This window comes from Pseudophryne corroboree, chromosome 4 (assembly GCF_028390025.1).
Source record: "Pseudophryne corroboree isolate aPseCor3 chromosome 4, aPseCor3.hap2, whole genome shotgun sequence".
Lineage (NCBI taxonomy): Eukaryota > Metazoa > Chordata > Amphibia > Anura > Myobatrachidae > Pseudophryne > Pseudophryne corroboree.
The window spans coordinates 270,876,565-270,893,402 of NC_086447.1; the positions used below are offsets into that span (position 1 = coordinate 270,876,565).

The 16,838-nt window shown below is 47.0% G+C and overlaps 1 protein-coding gene and 1 long non-coding RNA gene across 3 annotated transcripts in view; one reads left to right on the forward strand and one right to left on the reverse strand.

The window, feature by feature from the left end:
* Window positions 1–16,838, forward strand: part of LEKR1 (leucine, glutamate and lysine rich 1) — a 267,560-nt gene that overhangs the window by 39,002 nt on the left and 211,720 nt on the right. For both annotated transcript variants that reach the window (XM_063916122.1, XM_063916123.1), the window contains exon 3: window positions 2,717–2,931. In XM_063916122.1, coding sequence (XP_063772192.1) covers window positions 2,717–2,931 — 215 coding nt within the window. The remainder of the gene's footprint in view (window positions 1–2,716; window positions 2,932–16,838) is intronic.
* LOC134909343 (uncharacterized) overlaps window positions 1–16,838 on the reverse strand; it is a 42,725-nt gene that overhangs the window by 20,594 nt on the left and 5,293 nt on the right. The gene's annotated exons all lie outside the window — the stretch shown is intronic.

Genomic DNA, 16,838 nt, shown 5'->3' on the forward strand with positions numbered 1-16,838 from the left:
ACCCGGGATTCAAAATGCCTCCCTTATTGTGTATGCTCGTCCGGGCACAGTACCTAACTGGAGTCTGGAGGAGGGTCATGGGGGGAGGAGCCAGTGCACACCACCTGACCTAGTAAAGCTTTACTTTTTTGTGCCCTGTCTCCTGCGGAGCCGCTATTCCCCATGGTCCTTTCAGGAACCCCAGCATCCACTACGGACTCCGAGAAATAGAATTATCGGTAAGTAAATTCTTATTTTTTTTGGATTAGTCCTTGAAAACCTTTAGTTCCTAGATGGAACAATATTTGTCCACTTCTCCCTTCGATATTGCTTACATCCTTAAGCTGGGTACACACTATGCGATGGTGTAACCCAGTAACACGGCAGTGTGATGTAACATTGCATCTGCTGTACACACTGCACAATCTGTTGTACAACGGCACAATATATCGTAACATTCTGCATGTAACTACACCTGCATCGGCTGTGGAATCTTCCCATTGGATGTGCAGCACATACAATGGGATGATTCAGTGAATGACCGGACAGTATGAAGGGTTTACACTATAGGATGTGTACGCTATATCGTTGATATTTATGCTCAAGGTTCTCTATTTCCTTCGTTATAAACCATTAGAGTGTACTTGCAGTGTTACTTGGATTGTTGTCCTGTTGAAAGACAAGTATCCTTTCCAGTTTGAACTTTTGCCGAGGGTCGCAGGTGGTTGCCCTAGATTGTATATAATCATCACTTTAGAATGGACTGTAGCTTCCATGGGAAAGCATCCCCGTAACAGGATACTGGGTGTCGGGGTATGAATAACACCATACGTTCCTCTTAGCATTCAGACAAAAATGCTCAACTTCAATTTCATGAGACACAAGAATGTCTGACGCCATTATACAGGGCCAGAACTACCATTACACAGCTTTAGCAGTTGCCTAGGGCCCTGGAACAAGGGGGTACGCTGAAGTGGGCAAGCACTAAAATGGAAGATGTCTCTTTAAAGGAACTGGAGATGTATGGAGCTGCACTCTACTCACTTTCAGACATTGTGGAATCCCTGATAGGAAGCTGTGGACAGTGGGAACCTATGCGCAGCCTGGAGCTGAGGGAGAACAAACTGAATCCTCCAACAAAGCGCAGCTGAGTGGAGCAACCGCAAAGGTTCGAGTCAAAGAGTGCCCCGCCACCAGCCTAGTGCTCAGGAAAGAGCAGCGGAGGGAGCAGCACCTAGTTCATTACAGAGCACCTGTGACATCTCCCTGTTATATACAGTGTGTACAGTAGAAGTGGAGGAATTGAGTTGGCCTTGGAGTACTTCTGTAGTAGGTCTGTTGTATGCAGTGAAATCACTTTATTAGTTTTAGACAAAAAAAAAAAAAGCTCAGTATTGTTGCTTGGCCGTTAGCTAATGTCCTCTTTAGATGGCATTAGTAATTGTAACCTTTAGACTACAGGTCACACATTTTACTGAGAGAGGTATTCGCACACATGATACACACCTCGTCTCCAAGTTCCTTCCTGCACTGAGCGCTCACTACAATCAACCTCTTGGGAACACCTCCTCCTGATCATGCAGCCCAGCACAGCTAATCATATCAACAGCCCTGGGTTTTTCCAGTGACTGTGACTGTCATGGTCTGACACGGAGTCAGAACACAATGGGCAGTGCTCCTCTACCCCGAAACCCACCGTCCGATTGTAGCCTTCTGTGGTCTGCCCCATCACATACAGGAGGCCTTTGAAGCAGTAGGGCCCACCAGTAAATAAGTTCAACCCTGCAGTGGGCTGCCTTCCAGTTTAAAACTTGTTGATAATATTAGGCAACATTTTTTGTGCTGTAGTCAGAATTTTTTTTAATACAAAATCAAGCGTATCCAGTCTTTAGGCCGACACTCATTAGGTCGACATGATCACTAGGTCGACATGGCAAAGGTCGACACATGAAAGGTCGACATGAGTTTTAAAAAAAATGTTTTCTTTTTTTATCTTTTTCATACTTTTCGATCCACGTGGACTACGATTGGGAATAGTAACCTGTGCTGAGGGCAGTGGTAGCGAAGCGCCTTGCCCGAAGCATGGCGAGCGAACACGGTGCACTAATTGGGGTTCCCTGTCACTTTACGAAGAAAACGACTTTTAAAAAAACAACAACTCATGTCAACTTTTTTCCATGTCGACCTTATCCATGTTGACCTATTTCAAGTGTCGACCTAGTCATTATCGACCAATAGTGGTCGACCTAATGACTGTTGACCTAGTTACTGTCGACCCAACGATCCACACCAAAAATAAAGTACATTCATGGAGTAGTTCTATTATATGAATGTGTTTTGCGTTTTACAATATGTAACAGCAAAAAAAGCTGCTGTATGCTTCAGTTTTAGGGTTTGCCTTATAATATAACCCCCAACATTCATGATTTTTGTATGTCAAAAAACAGCCTAGTGACCCAGAAAAGGGGCATTACCGAGCGGAAAATGGCTAGATTAAGGCAGGTTTTCTGTGTGGCCTAATTTATTCTTCGTATACAATTGATAGCATAGATCTTTAATAACCAGCATTGAAAGAGAACAGTATAGGGAACTTCCAAAGTAAGTTTGTTCCCTTCAGGGTATAACCAGAGTCCTTTGGTTTTTGTTACCTAGCACGTAAACCTCAGGTTCACAAGATTGGTTCACATGTTGCAGGCCACTACAGCCTGGTATGAATATTGTTGTTTTATTGTTTCAGATGCCTCGTGATGAGACTGTTTGCAAGTATTGCGGAGTCAGTTATCTAATACTCCATGAATTTAAGCTTCTGGAAGATAAATTGAAGGCACTGGAAAAAGAGTTGCGCTTTAACCAGGGAAGTGTGGAGCGGGAGAAACGCCTTCAAGATGAACTACACCGTCTCAGCCAAGAGCATGAACAAAGCAAGGCTGACAGTGAGTCCAAAACAGAAAGGTCAGAACATGCTATTCAGTTTTAGTTTTAATTTTAACACACTCATTAATGTAGTTCAAAGTAGAAATGTGAAAACATAAATCAGTTGCACAGCCTGCCAAAAGCAGACTATGTTAGTTGGGGTTTTCAGCTGCATAAATGTAAGTCTGTTAATTAAACGTTTTACCACCCATTCCTTCCAGGCTGTAATATGTAGTAGCTGCACAGTGTAAAACCAGAATAAGCTATCGTGCTGTGTTTCTGTGAGAAAAGGTCACTGGATCTTCTGTGGCACAGCGCCATACCCATAACATGGCAGAGAGAAGTAAACACTAGTTCAGTATTGCTTTATTGACTGACATTTAGTCTTGTGTAAGTAATACATTAATGGATATGCAGAATTCAGCCACCATGTACTATTGTTCTCTATGAATTATAAAACAGTTTTCTGAAAGATACTTCATTGGAAATAGGTTTGAGATAATTCAAGATGACAAATTATTGGAATCCAAAATACATTTGAATACATGTGATACATTTGTACAGTTGCAATGAATAGTATGGGATGGGCATATATGAAATGTGGTACAAGATTATCTGTGCAAAAAATGTGTTTTCTAAAGTGTAGCAGAAAAATGTCCGACTATTTGAGCGGACGTTTTTCGTGATTTTTCCCGATGTTTCTTTGATTATTTTTTTCCGGACTATCCAATTCGGTCACCTGAAAAAAAGAATGCATTTTCACTTGAAAACACACAGGTTCAGTGAAAGCTTTGTGTTTTCGGTAGAAACAGACCCGTTTTCGTATGAAAATGGGACTGTTTTTGGGGAATTTGCTTGGCCTTGTGCCGGTGTATCAGGACTAATTGAATACCCCCCCTCCCCTGCAGCGACACAATTACCTGCGATCAATGATCGCAGGTAATTGAATACCCCCCTAGATGGCTAGAGAGAGATGAATATAATGTAATATCAAAATCACTCTGTTGCATCTCAACTAACCTTTATCTCCTAGAACTGCTTCAGAATCTTACTCCTTAATATCCACTTTCTTACTGTCGTATACTCGCCAGTACTCAGAGCTCTTCCCGTGTAACTGAGGAGACACCTAAAGCTGGGGAGGGGCAGGTGCAGCATTGCAGTTATGCTAAATTATTGTGAAACTCATACCTGCTAGAAATTGTCTCATGCAAGCACTATGGGGGGGTGTAGTACTGGTGACCGGCGGTCTCCTGACCGCTGGTCACCTTACCGACGCCGGGATCCCGGCAGCATACCGACGCCAGGATCCCGGCGGGGAGGGGCGAGTGCAGCAAGCCCCTTGCGGGCTCGGTGGCGACCTGCGGTCGCCACGGATTCTATTCCCACTCTATGGGTGTCGTGGACACCCACGAGTGGAAATAGTCCCTGTTGGTCGGCATGCCGACCATCAGGATAGTGAGCCGTCGGGCTCACGGAGGAGGTCATGTGACTGTCGGTCAGCTGACCGGCGGTCACATGAATACCACCCCTATGGGGAAATGGTGATGCTTTCATGACAATAATACTGTACACTGTGTAAAAAAAATAAAACAGTTACTTCAAATTCCAACGAACTAACAGTCATTTCATACTTTTGCTTCATATCATTCATTTCAGTTTTTATGTTTGTTTTCTAAAAATCTTACATTTTTGTAAGTTACCTTGTAACTTTGCTGTATAACATTACAAATGTGTCACATAAGGATAATAGTGTAACTTGCACTATCATATGCACATTGTAATTTAAGCTGCGGTGTAATGTAATTAAGACTGGTGTCTAATTCTTGTCAGATTGGGGGGGGGGGGGAAACATGATACAAATAAAGAAATGGAACGGAACGTAATTGGAAAACTTTGTCTATGGAGACGTGACTAATATAACTTGACAAGGTGGTGCCAATTATGAAGTGATCACATGAACTTACATCACTGCTCAGACATCAGCACAAGGAAAAACAAAGATGAACATTCAGAAACAGTCGGAGAACTGTGTACATTTTTTAAAATAAGAATTTACTTACCGATAATTCTATTTCTCGGAGTCCGTAGTGGATGCTGGGGTTCCTGAAAGGACCATGGGGAATAGCGGCTCCGCAGGAGACAGGGCACAAAAGTAAAGCTTTCCGATCAGGTGGTGTGCACTGGCTCCTCCCCCTATGACCCTCCTCCAAGCCAGTTAGGTACTGTGCCCGGACGAGCGTACACAATAAGGGAGGAATTTTGAATCCCGGGTAAGACTCATACCAGCCACACCAATCACACCGTACAACTTGTGATCTAAACCCAGTTAACAGTATGATAACAGCGGAGCCTCTGAAAAGATGGCTCACAACAATAATAACCCGATTTTTGTTAACTATGTACAAGTATTGCAGATAATCCGCACTTGGGATGGGCGCCCAGCATCCACTACGGACTCCGAGAAATAGAATTATCGGTAAGTAAATTCTTATTTTCTCTATCGTCCTAGTGGATGCTGGGGTTCCTGAAAGGACCATGGGGATTATACCAAAGCTCCCAAACGGGCGGGAGAGTGCGGATGACTCTGCAGCACCGAATGAGAGAACTCCAGGTCCTCCTTAGCCAGGGTATCAAATTTGTAGAATTTAGCAAACGTGTTTGCCCCTGACCAAGTAGCTGCTCGGCAAGGTTGTAAAGCCGAGACCCCTCGGGCAGCCGCCCAAGATGAGCCCACCTTCCTTGTGGAATGGGCATTTACATATTTTGGCTGTGGCAGGCCTGCCACAGAATGTGCAAGCTGAATTGTATTACACATCCAACTAGCAATAGTCTGCTTAGAAGCAAGAGCACCCAGTTTGTTGGGTGCATACAGGATAACAGCAAGTCAGTTTTCCTGACTCCAGCCGTCCTGGAACATATTTTCAGGGCCCTGACAACATCTAGCAACTTGGAGTCCTCCAAGTCCCTAGTAGGTGCAAGGCACCACAATAAGCTGGTTCAGGTGAAACACTGACACCACCTTAGGGAGAGAACTGGGGACGAGTCCGCAGCTCTGCCCTGTCCGAATGGACAAACAGATATGGGCTTTTTTGAGAAAAAACCACCAATTTGACACTCGCCTGGTCCAGGCCAGGGCCAAGAGCATGGTCACTTTTCATGTGAGATGCTTCAAATCCACAGATTTGACTGGTTTTAAACCAATGTGATTTGAGGAATCCCAGAACTACGTTGAGATCCCACAGTGCCACTGGAGGCACAAAAGGGGGTTGTATATGCAATACTCCCTTGACAAACTTCTGGACTTCAGGAACTGAAGCCAATTCTTTCTGGAAGAAAATCGACAGGGCCGAAATTTGAACCTTAATGGACCCCAATTTGAGGCCCATAGACACTCCTGTTTGCAGGAAATGCAGGAAATGACCGAGTTGAAATTTCTTTGTGGGGCCTTCCTGGCCTCACACCACGCAACATATTTTCGCCACATGTGGTGATAATGTTGTGCGGTCACCTCCTTTCTGGCTTTGACCAGGGTAGGAATGACCTCTTCCGGAATGCCTTTTTCCCTTAGGATCCGGCTTTCCACCGCCATGCCGACAAACGCAGCTGCGGTAAGTCTTGGAACAGACATGGTACTTGCTGAAGCAAGTCCCTTCTTAGCGGCAGAGGCCATAAGACCTCTGTAAGCATCTCTTGAAGTTCCGGGTACCAAGTCCTTCTTGGCCAATCCGGAGCCATGAGTATAGTTCTTACTCCTCTACGTCTTATAATTCTCAGCACCTTAGGTATGAGAAGCAGAGGAGGGAACACATACACCGACTGGTACACCCACGGTGTTACCAGAACGTCCACAGCTATTGCCTGAGGGTCTCTTGACCTGGCGCAATACCTGTCCCGTTTTTTGTTCAGACGGGACGCCATCATGTCCACCTTTGGTATTTCCCAACGGTTTACACTCTATAACCACCACAGGAGAGACACCCTTGTCCTTGGATATAGGGTTATCCGCTGATGCATCTGAAGATGCGATCCGGACCATTTGTCCAGCAGATCCCACTGAAAAGTTCTTGCGTGAAATCTGCCGAATGGAATTGCTTCGTAGGAAGCCACCATTTTTACCAGGACCCTTGTGCAATGATGCACTGTTTTTAGGAGGTTCCTGACTAGCTCGGATAACTCCCTGGCTTTCTCTTCCGGGAGAAACACCTTTTTCTGGACTGTGTCCAGAATCATCCCTAGGCACAGCAGACGTGTCGTCGGGATCAGCTGCGATTTTGGAATATTTAGAATCCACCCGTGCTGTTGTAGCAGTATCCGAGATAGTGCTACTCCGACCTCCAACTGTTCCCTGGACTATGCCCTTATCAGGAGATCGTCCAAGTAAGGGATAATTAAGACGCCTTTTCTTCGAAGAAGAATCATCATTTCGGCCATTACCTTGGTAAAGACCCGGGGTGCCGTGGACAATCCAAACGGCAGCGTCTGAAACTGATAGTGACAGTTCTGCACCACGAACCTGAGGTACCCTTAGTGAGAAGGGCAAATTTGGGACATAGAGGTAAGCATCCCTGATGTCCCGGGACACTATATAGTCCCCTTCTTCCTGGTTCGTTATCACTGCTCTGAGTGACTCCATCTTGATTTGAACCTGTGTAAGTGTTTTTTTTTAGAATAAGTCTCACCTAGCCTTCTGGCTTCAGTACCACAATATAGTGTGGAATAATACCCCTTTTCTTGTAGTAGGAGGGGTAATTTAATTATCACCTGCTGGGAATACAGCTTGTGAATTTTTTCCCATACTGCCTCCTTGTCGGAGGGAGACCTTGGTAAAACAGACTTCAGGAGCCTGCGAAGGGGAAACGTCTCGACATTCCAATCTGTACCCCTGGGATACTACTTGTAGGATCCAGGGGTCCTGTACGGTCTCAGCGCCATGCTGAGAACTTGTCAGAAGCGGTGGAACGCTTCTGTTCCTGGGAATGGGCTGCCTGCTGCAGTCTTCTTCCCTTTCCTCTATCCCTGGGCAGATATGATCTTATAGGGACGAAAGGACTGAGGCTGAAAAGACGGTGTCTTTTTCTGCAGAGATGTGACTTAGGGTAAAAACGGCGGATTTTCCAGCAGTTGCCGTGGCCACCAGGTCCGATGGACCGACCCCAAATAACTCCTCTTCCTTTATACGGCAATACACCTTTGTGCCGTTTGGAATCTGCATCACCTGACCACTGTCGTGTCCATAACATCTTCTGGCAGATATGGACATCGCATTTACTCTTGATGCCAGAGTGCAAATATCCCTCTGTGCATCTCGCATATATAGAAATGCATCCTTTAAATGCTCTATAGTCAATAAAATACTGTCCCTGTCAAGGGTATCAATATTTTTAGTCAGGGAATCCGACCAAGCCACCCCAGCTCTGCACATCCAGGCTGAGGCGATCGCTGGTCGCAGTATAACACCAGTATGTGTGTATATACTTTTTATGATATTTTCCAGCCTCCTGTGAGCTGGTCCTTGAGGACGGCCCTATCTATAGACGGTACCGCCACTTGTTTTGATAAGCGTGTGAGCGCCTTATCCACCCTAAGGGGTGTTTCCCAACGCGCCCTAACTTCTGGCGGGAAAGGGTATACCGCCCATAATTTTCTATCGGGGGGAACCCACGCATCATCACACACTTTATTTAATTTATCTGATTCAGGAAAAACTACGGTAGTTTTTTCACATCCCACATAATACCCTCTTTTGTGGTACTTGTAGTATCAGAAATATGTAACACCTCCTTCATTGCCTTTAACGTGTGGCCCTAATAAGGAATACGTTTGTTTATTCACCGTCGACACTGGATTCAGTGTCCCTGTCTGTGTCTGTGTCGACCGACTAAAGTAAACGGGCGTTTTAAAACCCCTGACGGTGTTTTTGAGACGTCTGGACCGGTACTAATTGTTTGTCGGCCGTCTCATGTCGTCAACCGACCTTGCAGCGTGTTGACATTATCACGTAATTCCCTAAATAAGCCATCCATTCCGGTGTCGACTCCCTAGAGAGTGACATCACCATTACAGGCAATTGCTCCGCCTCCTCACCAACATCGTCCTCATACATGTCGACACACACGTACCGACACACAGCACACACACAGGGAATGCTCTGATAGAGGACAGGACCCACTAGCCCTTTGGAGAGACAGAGGGAGAGTTTACCAGCACACACCAAAAACGCTATAATTATATAGGGACAACCTTATATAAGTGTTTTCCCTTATAGCATCTTTTTTATATATTTCTAACGCCAAATTAGTGCCCCCCCTCTCTGTTTTAACCCTGTTTCTGTAGTGCAGTGCAGGGGAGAGCCTGGGAGCCTTCCCTCCAGCCTTTCTGTGAGGGAAAATGGCGCTGTGTGCTGAGGAGATAGGCCCCGCCCCTTTTTCGGCGGCCTCGTCTCCCGCTCTTAACGGATTCTGTCAGGGGTTAAATATCTCCATATAGCCTCCGGAGGCTATATGTGAGGTATTTTTAGCCAAAATAGGTATTCATTTGCCTCCCAGGGCGCCCCCCTCCCAGCGCCCTGCACCCTCAGTGACTGCCGTGTGAAGTGTGCTGAGAGGAAAATGGCGCACAGCTGCAGTGCTGTGCGCTACCTTTAGAAGACTGAGGAGTCTTCTGCCGCCGATTCTGGACCTCTTCTTACTTCAGCATCTGCAAGGGGGCCGGCGGCAAGGCTCCGGTGACCATCCAGGCTGTACCTGTGATCGTCCCTCTGGAGCTGATGTCCAGTAGCCAAGAAGCCAATCCATCCTGCACGCAGGTGAGTTCACTTCTTCTCCCCTAAGTCCCTCGTTGCAGTGATCCTGTTGCCAGCAGGACTCACTGTAAAATAAAAAACCTAAGCTAAACTTTTCTAAGCAGCTCTTTAGGAGAGCCACCTAGATTGCACCCTTCTCGGCCGGGCACAAAAATCTAACTGGCTTGGAGGAGGGTCATAGGGGGAGGAGCCAGTGCACACCACCTGATCGGAAAGCTTTACTTTTGTGCCCTGTCTCCTGCGGAGCCGCTATTCCCCATGGTCCTTTCAGGAACCCCAGCATCCACTAGGACGATAGAGAAAAATAAATATTATTTAATATCAAAATGTAATAGAAATGTTTTATTACAGTTTTTATAGATCTTTTGAGGCTGATGCATTGTTGGAAGAATAATGGGTGTAAATTACAAAAATAAAAAGGTGGATTTTTGCATATATGCGAAATACAGATTAATCCTGACGGTGAGGGTTAGGGTTAGTCTACTGGAGGAGACGGATATGGTTAGGCTGCAGGAGGATCGGGTTAGAATACCAAAAATCACCAAAATTTGTAGGGATTTGATTGTCGGGATAGTCACCACTTGGATATTATACCCAATGCGGCAATATATGCACTTAGTTTGCGACAAGTCACCATCAGCGTGTATTTGCACCTGCCCTATAGTAAGTGCAGCATTTAAAGGGGCGATTTTATTAAAGGTAAATATGCTCCTAGGTATAGTTTACTAGGCTGTAACTATGAAAAACACCCATCTTCCTAGCATGTCTGTACAAAGGGCTGTGCTGCACAGAGTGGTATTTAAGTGTTGGAAAAGGAAATAGGTACATTTTCGAAAAACTGTGAAAAAGATTCATTCTTTTTATTGTAAAAATATAATGAAATGAGTTCCACAAAAAAACCCTGAGCCTATCTCTTGCTGTGAAAATAGTTGGCTAGTAGATGTGATACCTTAGTAATTAGTGTAAGATTTTAAAGAGAAATATATTTACTGATGATCGCACTTTTGTTTGTACTGTGAGTGACAGATCAGTCTTTTATCTATTTCTGCTTTTCCCCCACCCAGTCATTCTATACCCAAAAGGGAGCTGGACTGCTACGTTAAAGCATTCATTTGATAGAGATCTGTACTTTACAAAGAAAGTCAACCTTGCAGCTGACCAACCAACCCCTCTGTTGCTATGCGTAGCAGTGTTTCCGCAGTTAGGCGTCTCATGGAGGCCCTAAACCAGGGCTGGGGAACCTCAAGCCCGCAGGCCGTATAAGGCCCTCAAAGCCGCTTGATCCGGCCCGACCAGGCTCACCTAACTGAGGGAGATGCCGGGCGCCCGCTGAGATTTTGTTTCCAGCAGGCTCCCGGCTCTTTCCCCTCAGCAGCAGCCGGAGGCAGGTGCTCACTCCTGAGCTCCGGCTTCCAGCTCAGGCAGTGTCCATGTGCGGCTGTGCCGTTATGACTGCTCTCCCATAGTTCCGAGGAGCTGGCAGCCAGGCGAAGGGCAGCGGTCCGGAAGCAGGAGCAGGGCTGGTGAGTATTTTTTTTTCTCTATCGTCCTAGTGGATGCTGGGGTTCCTGAAAGGACCATGGGGAATAGCGGCTCCGCAGGAGACAGGGCACAAAAAGTAAAGCTTTTTCAGATCAGGTGGTGTGCACTGGCTCCTCCCCCTATGACCCTCCTCCAGACTCCAGTTAGATTTTTGTGCCCGGCCGAGAAGGGTGCAATCTAGGTGGCTCTCCTAAAGAGCTGCTTAGACAAAGTTTAGCTAGGTTTTTTATTTTACAGTGATTCCTGCTGGCAACAGGATCACTGCAGCGAGGGACTGAGGGGAGAAGGAGTCAACTCACCTGCGTGCAGGATGGATTGGCTTCTTGGCTACTGGACATCAAGCTCCAGAGGGACGATCACAGGTACAGCCTGGATGGTCACCGGAGCCGCGCCGCCGGCCCCCTTGCAGATGCTGAAGTCAGAAGAGGTCCAGAATCGGCGGCTGAAGACTCCTGCAGTCTTCTAAAGGTAGCGCACAGCACTGCAGCTGTGCGCCATTTTCCTCTCAGCACACTTCACACGGCAGTCACTGAGGGTGCAGGGCGCTGGGAGGGGGGCGCCCTGGGAGGCAAATGAATACCTATAAAGGCTAAAAATACCTCACATATAGCCCCTAGAGGCTATATGGAGATATTTAACCCCTGCCTGATTTTTCTAAATAGCGGGAGACGAGCCCGCCAGAAAAGGGGCGGGGCCTATCTCCTCAGCACACGGCGCCATTTCCTCTCACAGCTCCGCTGGTCAGGACGGCTCCCAAGTCTCTCCCCTGCACTGCACTACAGAAACAGGGTAAAACAGAGAGGGGGGGGGCAAATTTATGGCGATATTTTGATATAACAAAGCAGCTATAAGGGAGCACTTATTATAAGGCTATCCCTGATATATATATAGCGCTTTTGGTGTGTGCTGGCAAACTCTCCCTCTGTCTCCCCAAAGGGCTAGTGGGTCCTGTCTTCGTTAGGAGCATTCCCTGTGTGTCTGCTGTGTGTCGGTACGTGTGTGTCGACATGTATGAGGACGATATTGGTGTGGAGGCGGAGCAATTGCCAAATATGAGGATGTCACCCCCTAGGGAGTCGACACCAGAATGGATGCCTTTATTTATGGAACTACGGGATAGTGTCAACACGCTAAAGCAGTCGTTTGACGACATGAGGCGGCCGGACAATCAATTAGTGCCTGTCCAGGCGACTCAAACACCGTCAGGGGCTGTGAAACGCCCTTTGCCTCAGTCGGTCGACACAGACCCAGACGCAGGCACTGACTCCAGTGGTGACGGTGACGATTCAACCGTATTTTCCAGTAGGGCCACACGTTATATGATTTTGGCAATGAAGGAGGCGTTACATTTAGCTGATACTACAGGTACCACTAAACAGGGTATTATGTGGGGTATGAAAAAACTACCTATAGTTTTTCCTGAATCAGAAGAATTAAATGACGTGTGTAATGAAGCGTGGGTTGCCCCTGATAAAAAGCTGATAATTTCAAAGAAATTATTGGCATTATACCCTTTCCCGCCAGAGGTTAGGGAGCGCTGGGAAACACCTCCTAGGGTGGACAAGGCGCTAACACGCTTATCTAAACAAGTGGCGTTACCCTCTCCTGAGACGGCCGCACTTAAAGATCCATCAGATAGGCGGATGGAAAATATCCAAAAAAGTATATACACACATGCAGGTGTTATACTACGACCAGCTGTAGCGACTGCCTGGATGGGCAGTGCTGGGGTAGTTTGGTCAGAGTCCCTGATTGAAAATATTGATACCCTGGACAGGGACAATATTTTACTGTCGTTAGAACAAATAAAGGATGCATTTCTTTATATGCGTGATGCACAGAGGGATATCTGCACACTGGCATCACGGGTAAGTGCTATGTCCATTTCGGCCAGAAGAGCTTTATGGACGCGACAGTGGACAGGCGATGCGGATTCAAAACGGCATATGGAAGTTTTGCCGTATAAAGGGGAGGAGTTATTTGGAGTCGGTCTATCAGATTTGGTGGCCACGGCTACAGTCGGGAAATCCACCTTTCTACCTCAAGTCACTCCCCAACAGAAAAAGGCACCGACTTTTCAACCGCAGCCCTTTCGTTCCTTTAAAAATAAGAGAGCAAAGGGCTATTCATATCTGCCACGAGGCAGAGGTCGAGGGAAGAGACAGCAACACGCAGCTCCTTCCCAGGAACAGAAGCCCTCCCCGGCTTCTACAAAAGCCTCAGCATGACGCTGGGGCTTCTCAAGCGGACTCGGGGACGGTGGGCGGTCGTCTCAAAAATTACAGCGCGCAGTGGGCTCACTCGCAGGTAGATCCCTGGATCCTGCAGATAATATCTCAAGGGTACAGGTTGGAATTAGAGACAGATCCACCTCGCCGTTTCCTGAAGTCTGCTTTACCAACGTCCCCCTCCGAAAGGGAGACGGTTTTGGAAGCCATTCACAAGCTGTACTCTCAGCAGGTGATAGTCAAGGTACCTCTTCTACAACAAGGGAAGGGGTATTATTCCACTCTTTTTGTGGTACCGAAGCCGGATGACTCGGTAAGGCCTATTCTAAATCTGAAGTCCTTGAACCTGTACATAAAGAAGTTCAAGTTCAAGATGGAGTCACTCAGAGCAGTGATAGCGAACCTGGAAGAGGGGGACTTTATGGTATCCTTGGACATCAAGGATGCGTATCTCCACGTTCCAATTTACCCCTCACACCAGGGGTACCTCAGGTTCGTTGTACAAAACTGTCACTATCAGTTTCAGACGCTGCCGTTCGGATTGTCCACGGCACCTCGGATCTTTACAAAGGTAATGGCCGAGATGATGATTCTTCTTCGAAGAAAAGGCATATTAATTATCCCATACTTGGACGATCTCCTAATAAGGGCGAGGTCCAGAGAACAGCTAGAGATGGGATTAGCACTGTCTCAAGAAGTGCTAAAACAGCACGGGTGGATTCTGAATATTCCAAAATCCCAGTTAATGCCGACAACTCGTCTGCTGTTCCTAGGGATGATTCTGGACACGGTTCAGAAAAAGGTTTTTCTCCCGGAGGAAAAAGCCAAGGAGTTATCCGACCTTGTCAGGAACCTCCTAAAACCAGGAAAGGTGTCTGTACATCAATGCACAAGAGTCCTGGGAAAAATGGTGGCTTCTTACGAAGCAATTCCATTCGGCAGATTCCACGCAAGAATTTTCCAAAGGGATCTGTTGGACAAATGGTCAGGGTCGCATCTTCAGATGCACCTACGGATAACCCTGTCTCCAAGGACAAGGGTGTCTCTTCTGTGGTGGTTGCAGAGTCCTCATCTATTGGAGGGCCGCAGATTCGGCATACAGGATTGGATCCTGGTGACCACGGACGCCAGCCTGAGAGGCTGGGGAGCAGTCACACAAGGAAGAAACTTCCAGGGAGTATGGACGAGCCTGGAAACGTCTCTTCACATTAACATTCTGGAACTAAGAGCAATATACAATGCTCTAAGCCAGGCAGAACCTCTGCTTCAGGGAAAACCGGTGTTGATCCAGTCGGACAACATCACGGCAGTCGCCCATGTGAACAGACAGGGCGGCACAAGAAGCAGGAGTGCAATGGCAGAAGCTGCAAGGATTCTTCGCTGGGCAGAGAATCATGTGATAGCACTGTCAGCAGTGTTCATCCCGGGAGTGGACAACTGGGAAGCAGACTTCCTCAGCAGACACGATCTTCACCCGGGAGAGTGGGGACTTCATCCAGAAGTCTTCCACATGCTGGTAACCCGTTGGGAAAGACCAATGGTGGACATGATGGCGTCTCGCCTCAACAAAAAACTGGACAGGTATTGCGCCAGGTCAAGAGATCCGCAGGCAATAGCTGTGGACGCGCTGGTAACGCCTTGGGTGTACCAGTCGGTGTATGTGTTTCCTCCTCTGCCTCTCATACCAAAAGTATTGAGAATTATACGGCAAAGAGGCGTAAGAACGATACTAGTGGTTCCGGATTGGCCAAGAAGGACTTGGTACCCGGAACTTCAAGAGATGATCACGGAAGATCCGTGGCCTCTACCTCTAAGGAGGGACTTGCTTCAGCAGGGTCCCTGTCTGTTTCAAGACTTACCGCGGCTGCGTTTGACGGCATGGCGGTTGAACGCCGGATCCTAAAGGAAAAAGGCATGCCGGAAGAAGTCATTCCTACTTTGATTAAAGCAAGGAAGGAAGTAACCGTGCAACATTATCACCGAATTTGGCGAAAATATGTTGCGTGGTGCGAAGATCGGAGTGCTCCGACGGAGGAATTTCAACTGGGTCGATTCCTACATTTCCTGCAATCAGGATTGTCTATGGGTCTCAAATTGGGATCTATTAAGGTTCAAATTTCGGCCCTGTCGATTTTCTTTCAAAAAGAATTGGCTTCAGTCCCTGAAGTCCAGACCTTTGTTAAGGGAGTGCTGCATATACAGCCTCCTGTGGTGCCTCCAGTGGCACCGTGGGATCTCAATGTGGTTTTGGACTTTCTAAAATCTCATTGGTTTGAACCACTAAATAAGGTGGATTTGAAATATCTCACTTGGAAAGTGACCATGCTTCTAGCCCTGGCTTCTGCCAGGAGAGTATCAGAATTGGCAGCTTTATCTTACAAAAGCCCATATCTGATTTTCCATTCGGACAGGGCAGAACTGCGGACTCGTCCGCATTTTCTCCCTAAGGTGGTGTCAGCATTTCATCTGAACCAGCCTATTGTAGTGCCTGCGGCTACAAGTGACTTGGAGGACTCCAAGTTACTGGACGTTGTCAGAGCATTAAAAATATATATTGCAAGGACAGCTGGAGTCAGAAAATCTGACTCGTTGTTTATATTGTATGCACCCAACAAGATGGGTGCTCCTGCGTCTAAGCAGACGATTGCTCGTTGGATCTGTAGCACAATCCAACTTGCACATTCTGTGGCAGGCCTGCCACAGCCTAAATCTGTAAAGGCCCACTCCACAAGGAAGGTGGGCTCATCTTGGGCGGCTGCCCGAGGGGTCTCGGCATTACAACTTTGCCGAGCAGCTACGTGGTCAGGGGAGAACACGTTTGTAAAATTTTACAAATTTGATACTCTGGCTAAGGAGGACCTGGAGTTCTCTCATTCGGTGCTGCAGAGTCATCCGCACTCTCCCGCCCGTTTGGGAGCTTTGGTATAATCCCCATGGTCCTTTCAGGAACCCCAGCATCCACTAGGACGATAGAGAAAATAAGATTTTACTTACCGATAAATCTATTTCTCGGAGTCCGTAGTGGATGCTGGGCGCCCATCCCAAGTGCGGATTATCTGCATAAATTGTACATAGTTATTGTTAACTAATTTGGGTTATTGTTGAAGGAAGCCATCTTTCAGAGGCTCCGCTGTTATCATACTGTTAACTGGGTTTAGATCACAGGTTGTACGGTGTGATTGGTGTGGCTGGTATGAGTCTTACCCGGGATTCAAAATCCTCCCTTATTGTGTACGCTCGTCCGGGCACAGTACCTAACTGGAGTCTGGAGGAGGGTCATAGGGGGAGGAGCCAGTGCACACCACCTGATCTGAAAAAGCTTTACTTTTTGTGCCCTGTCTCCTGCGGAGCCGCTATTCCCCATGGTCCTTTCA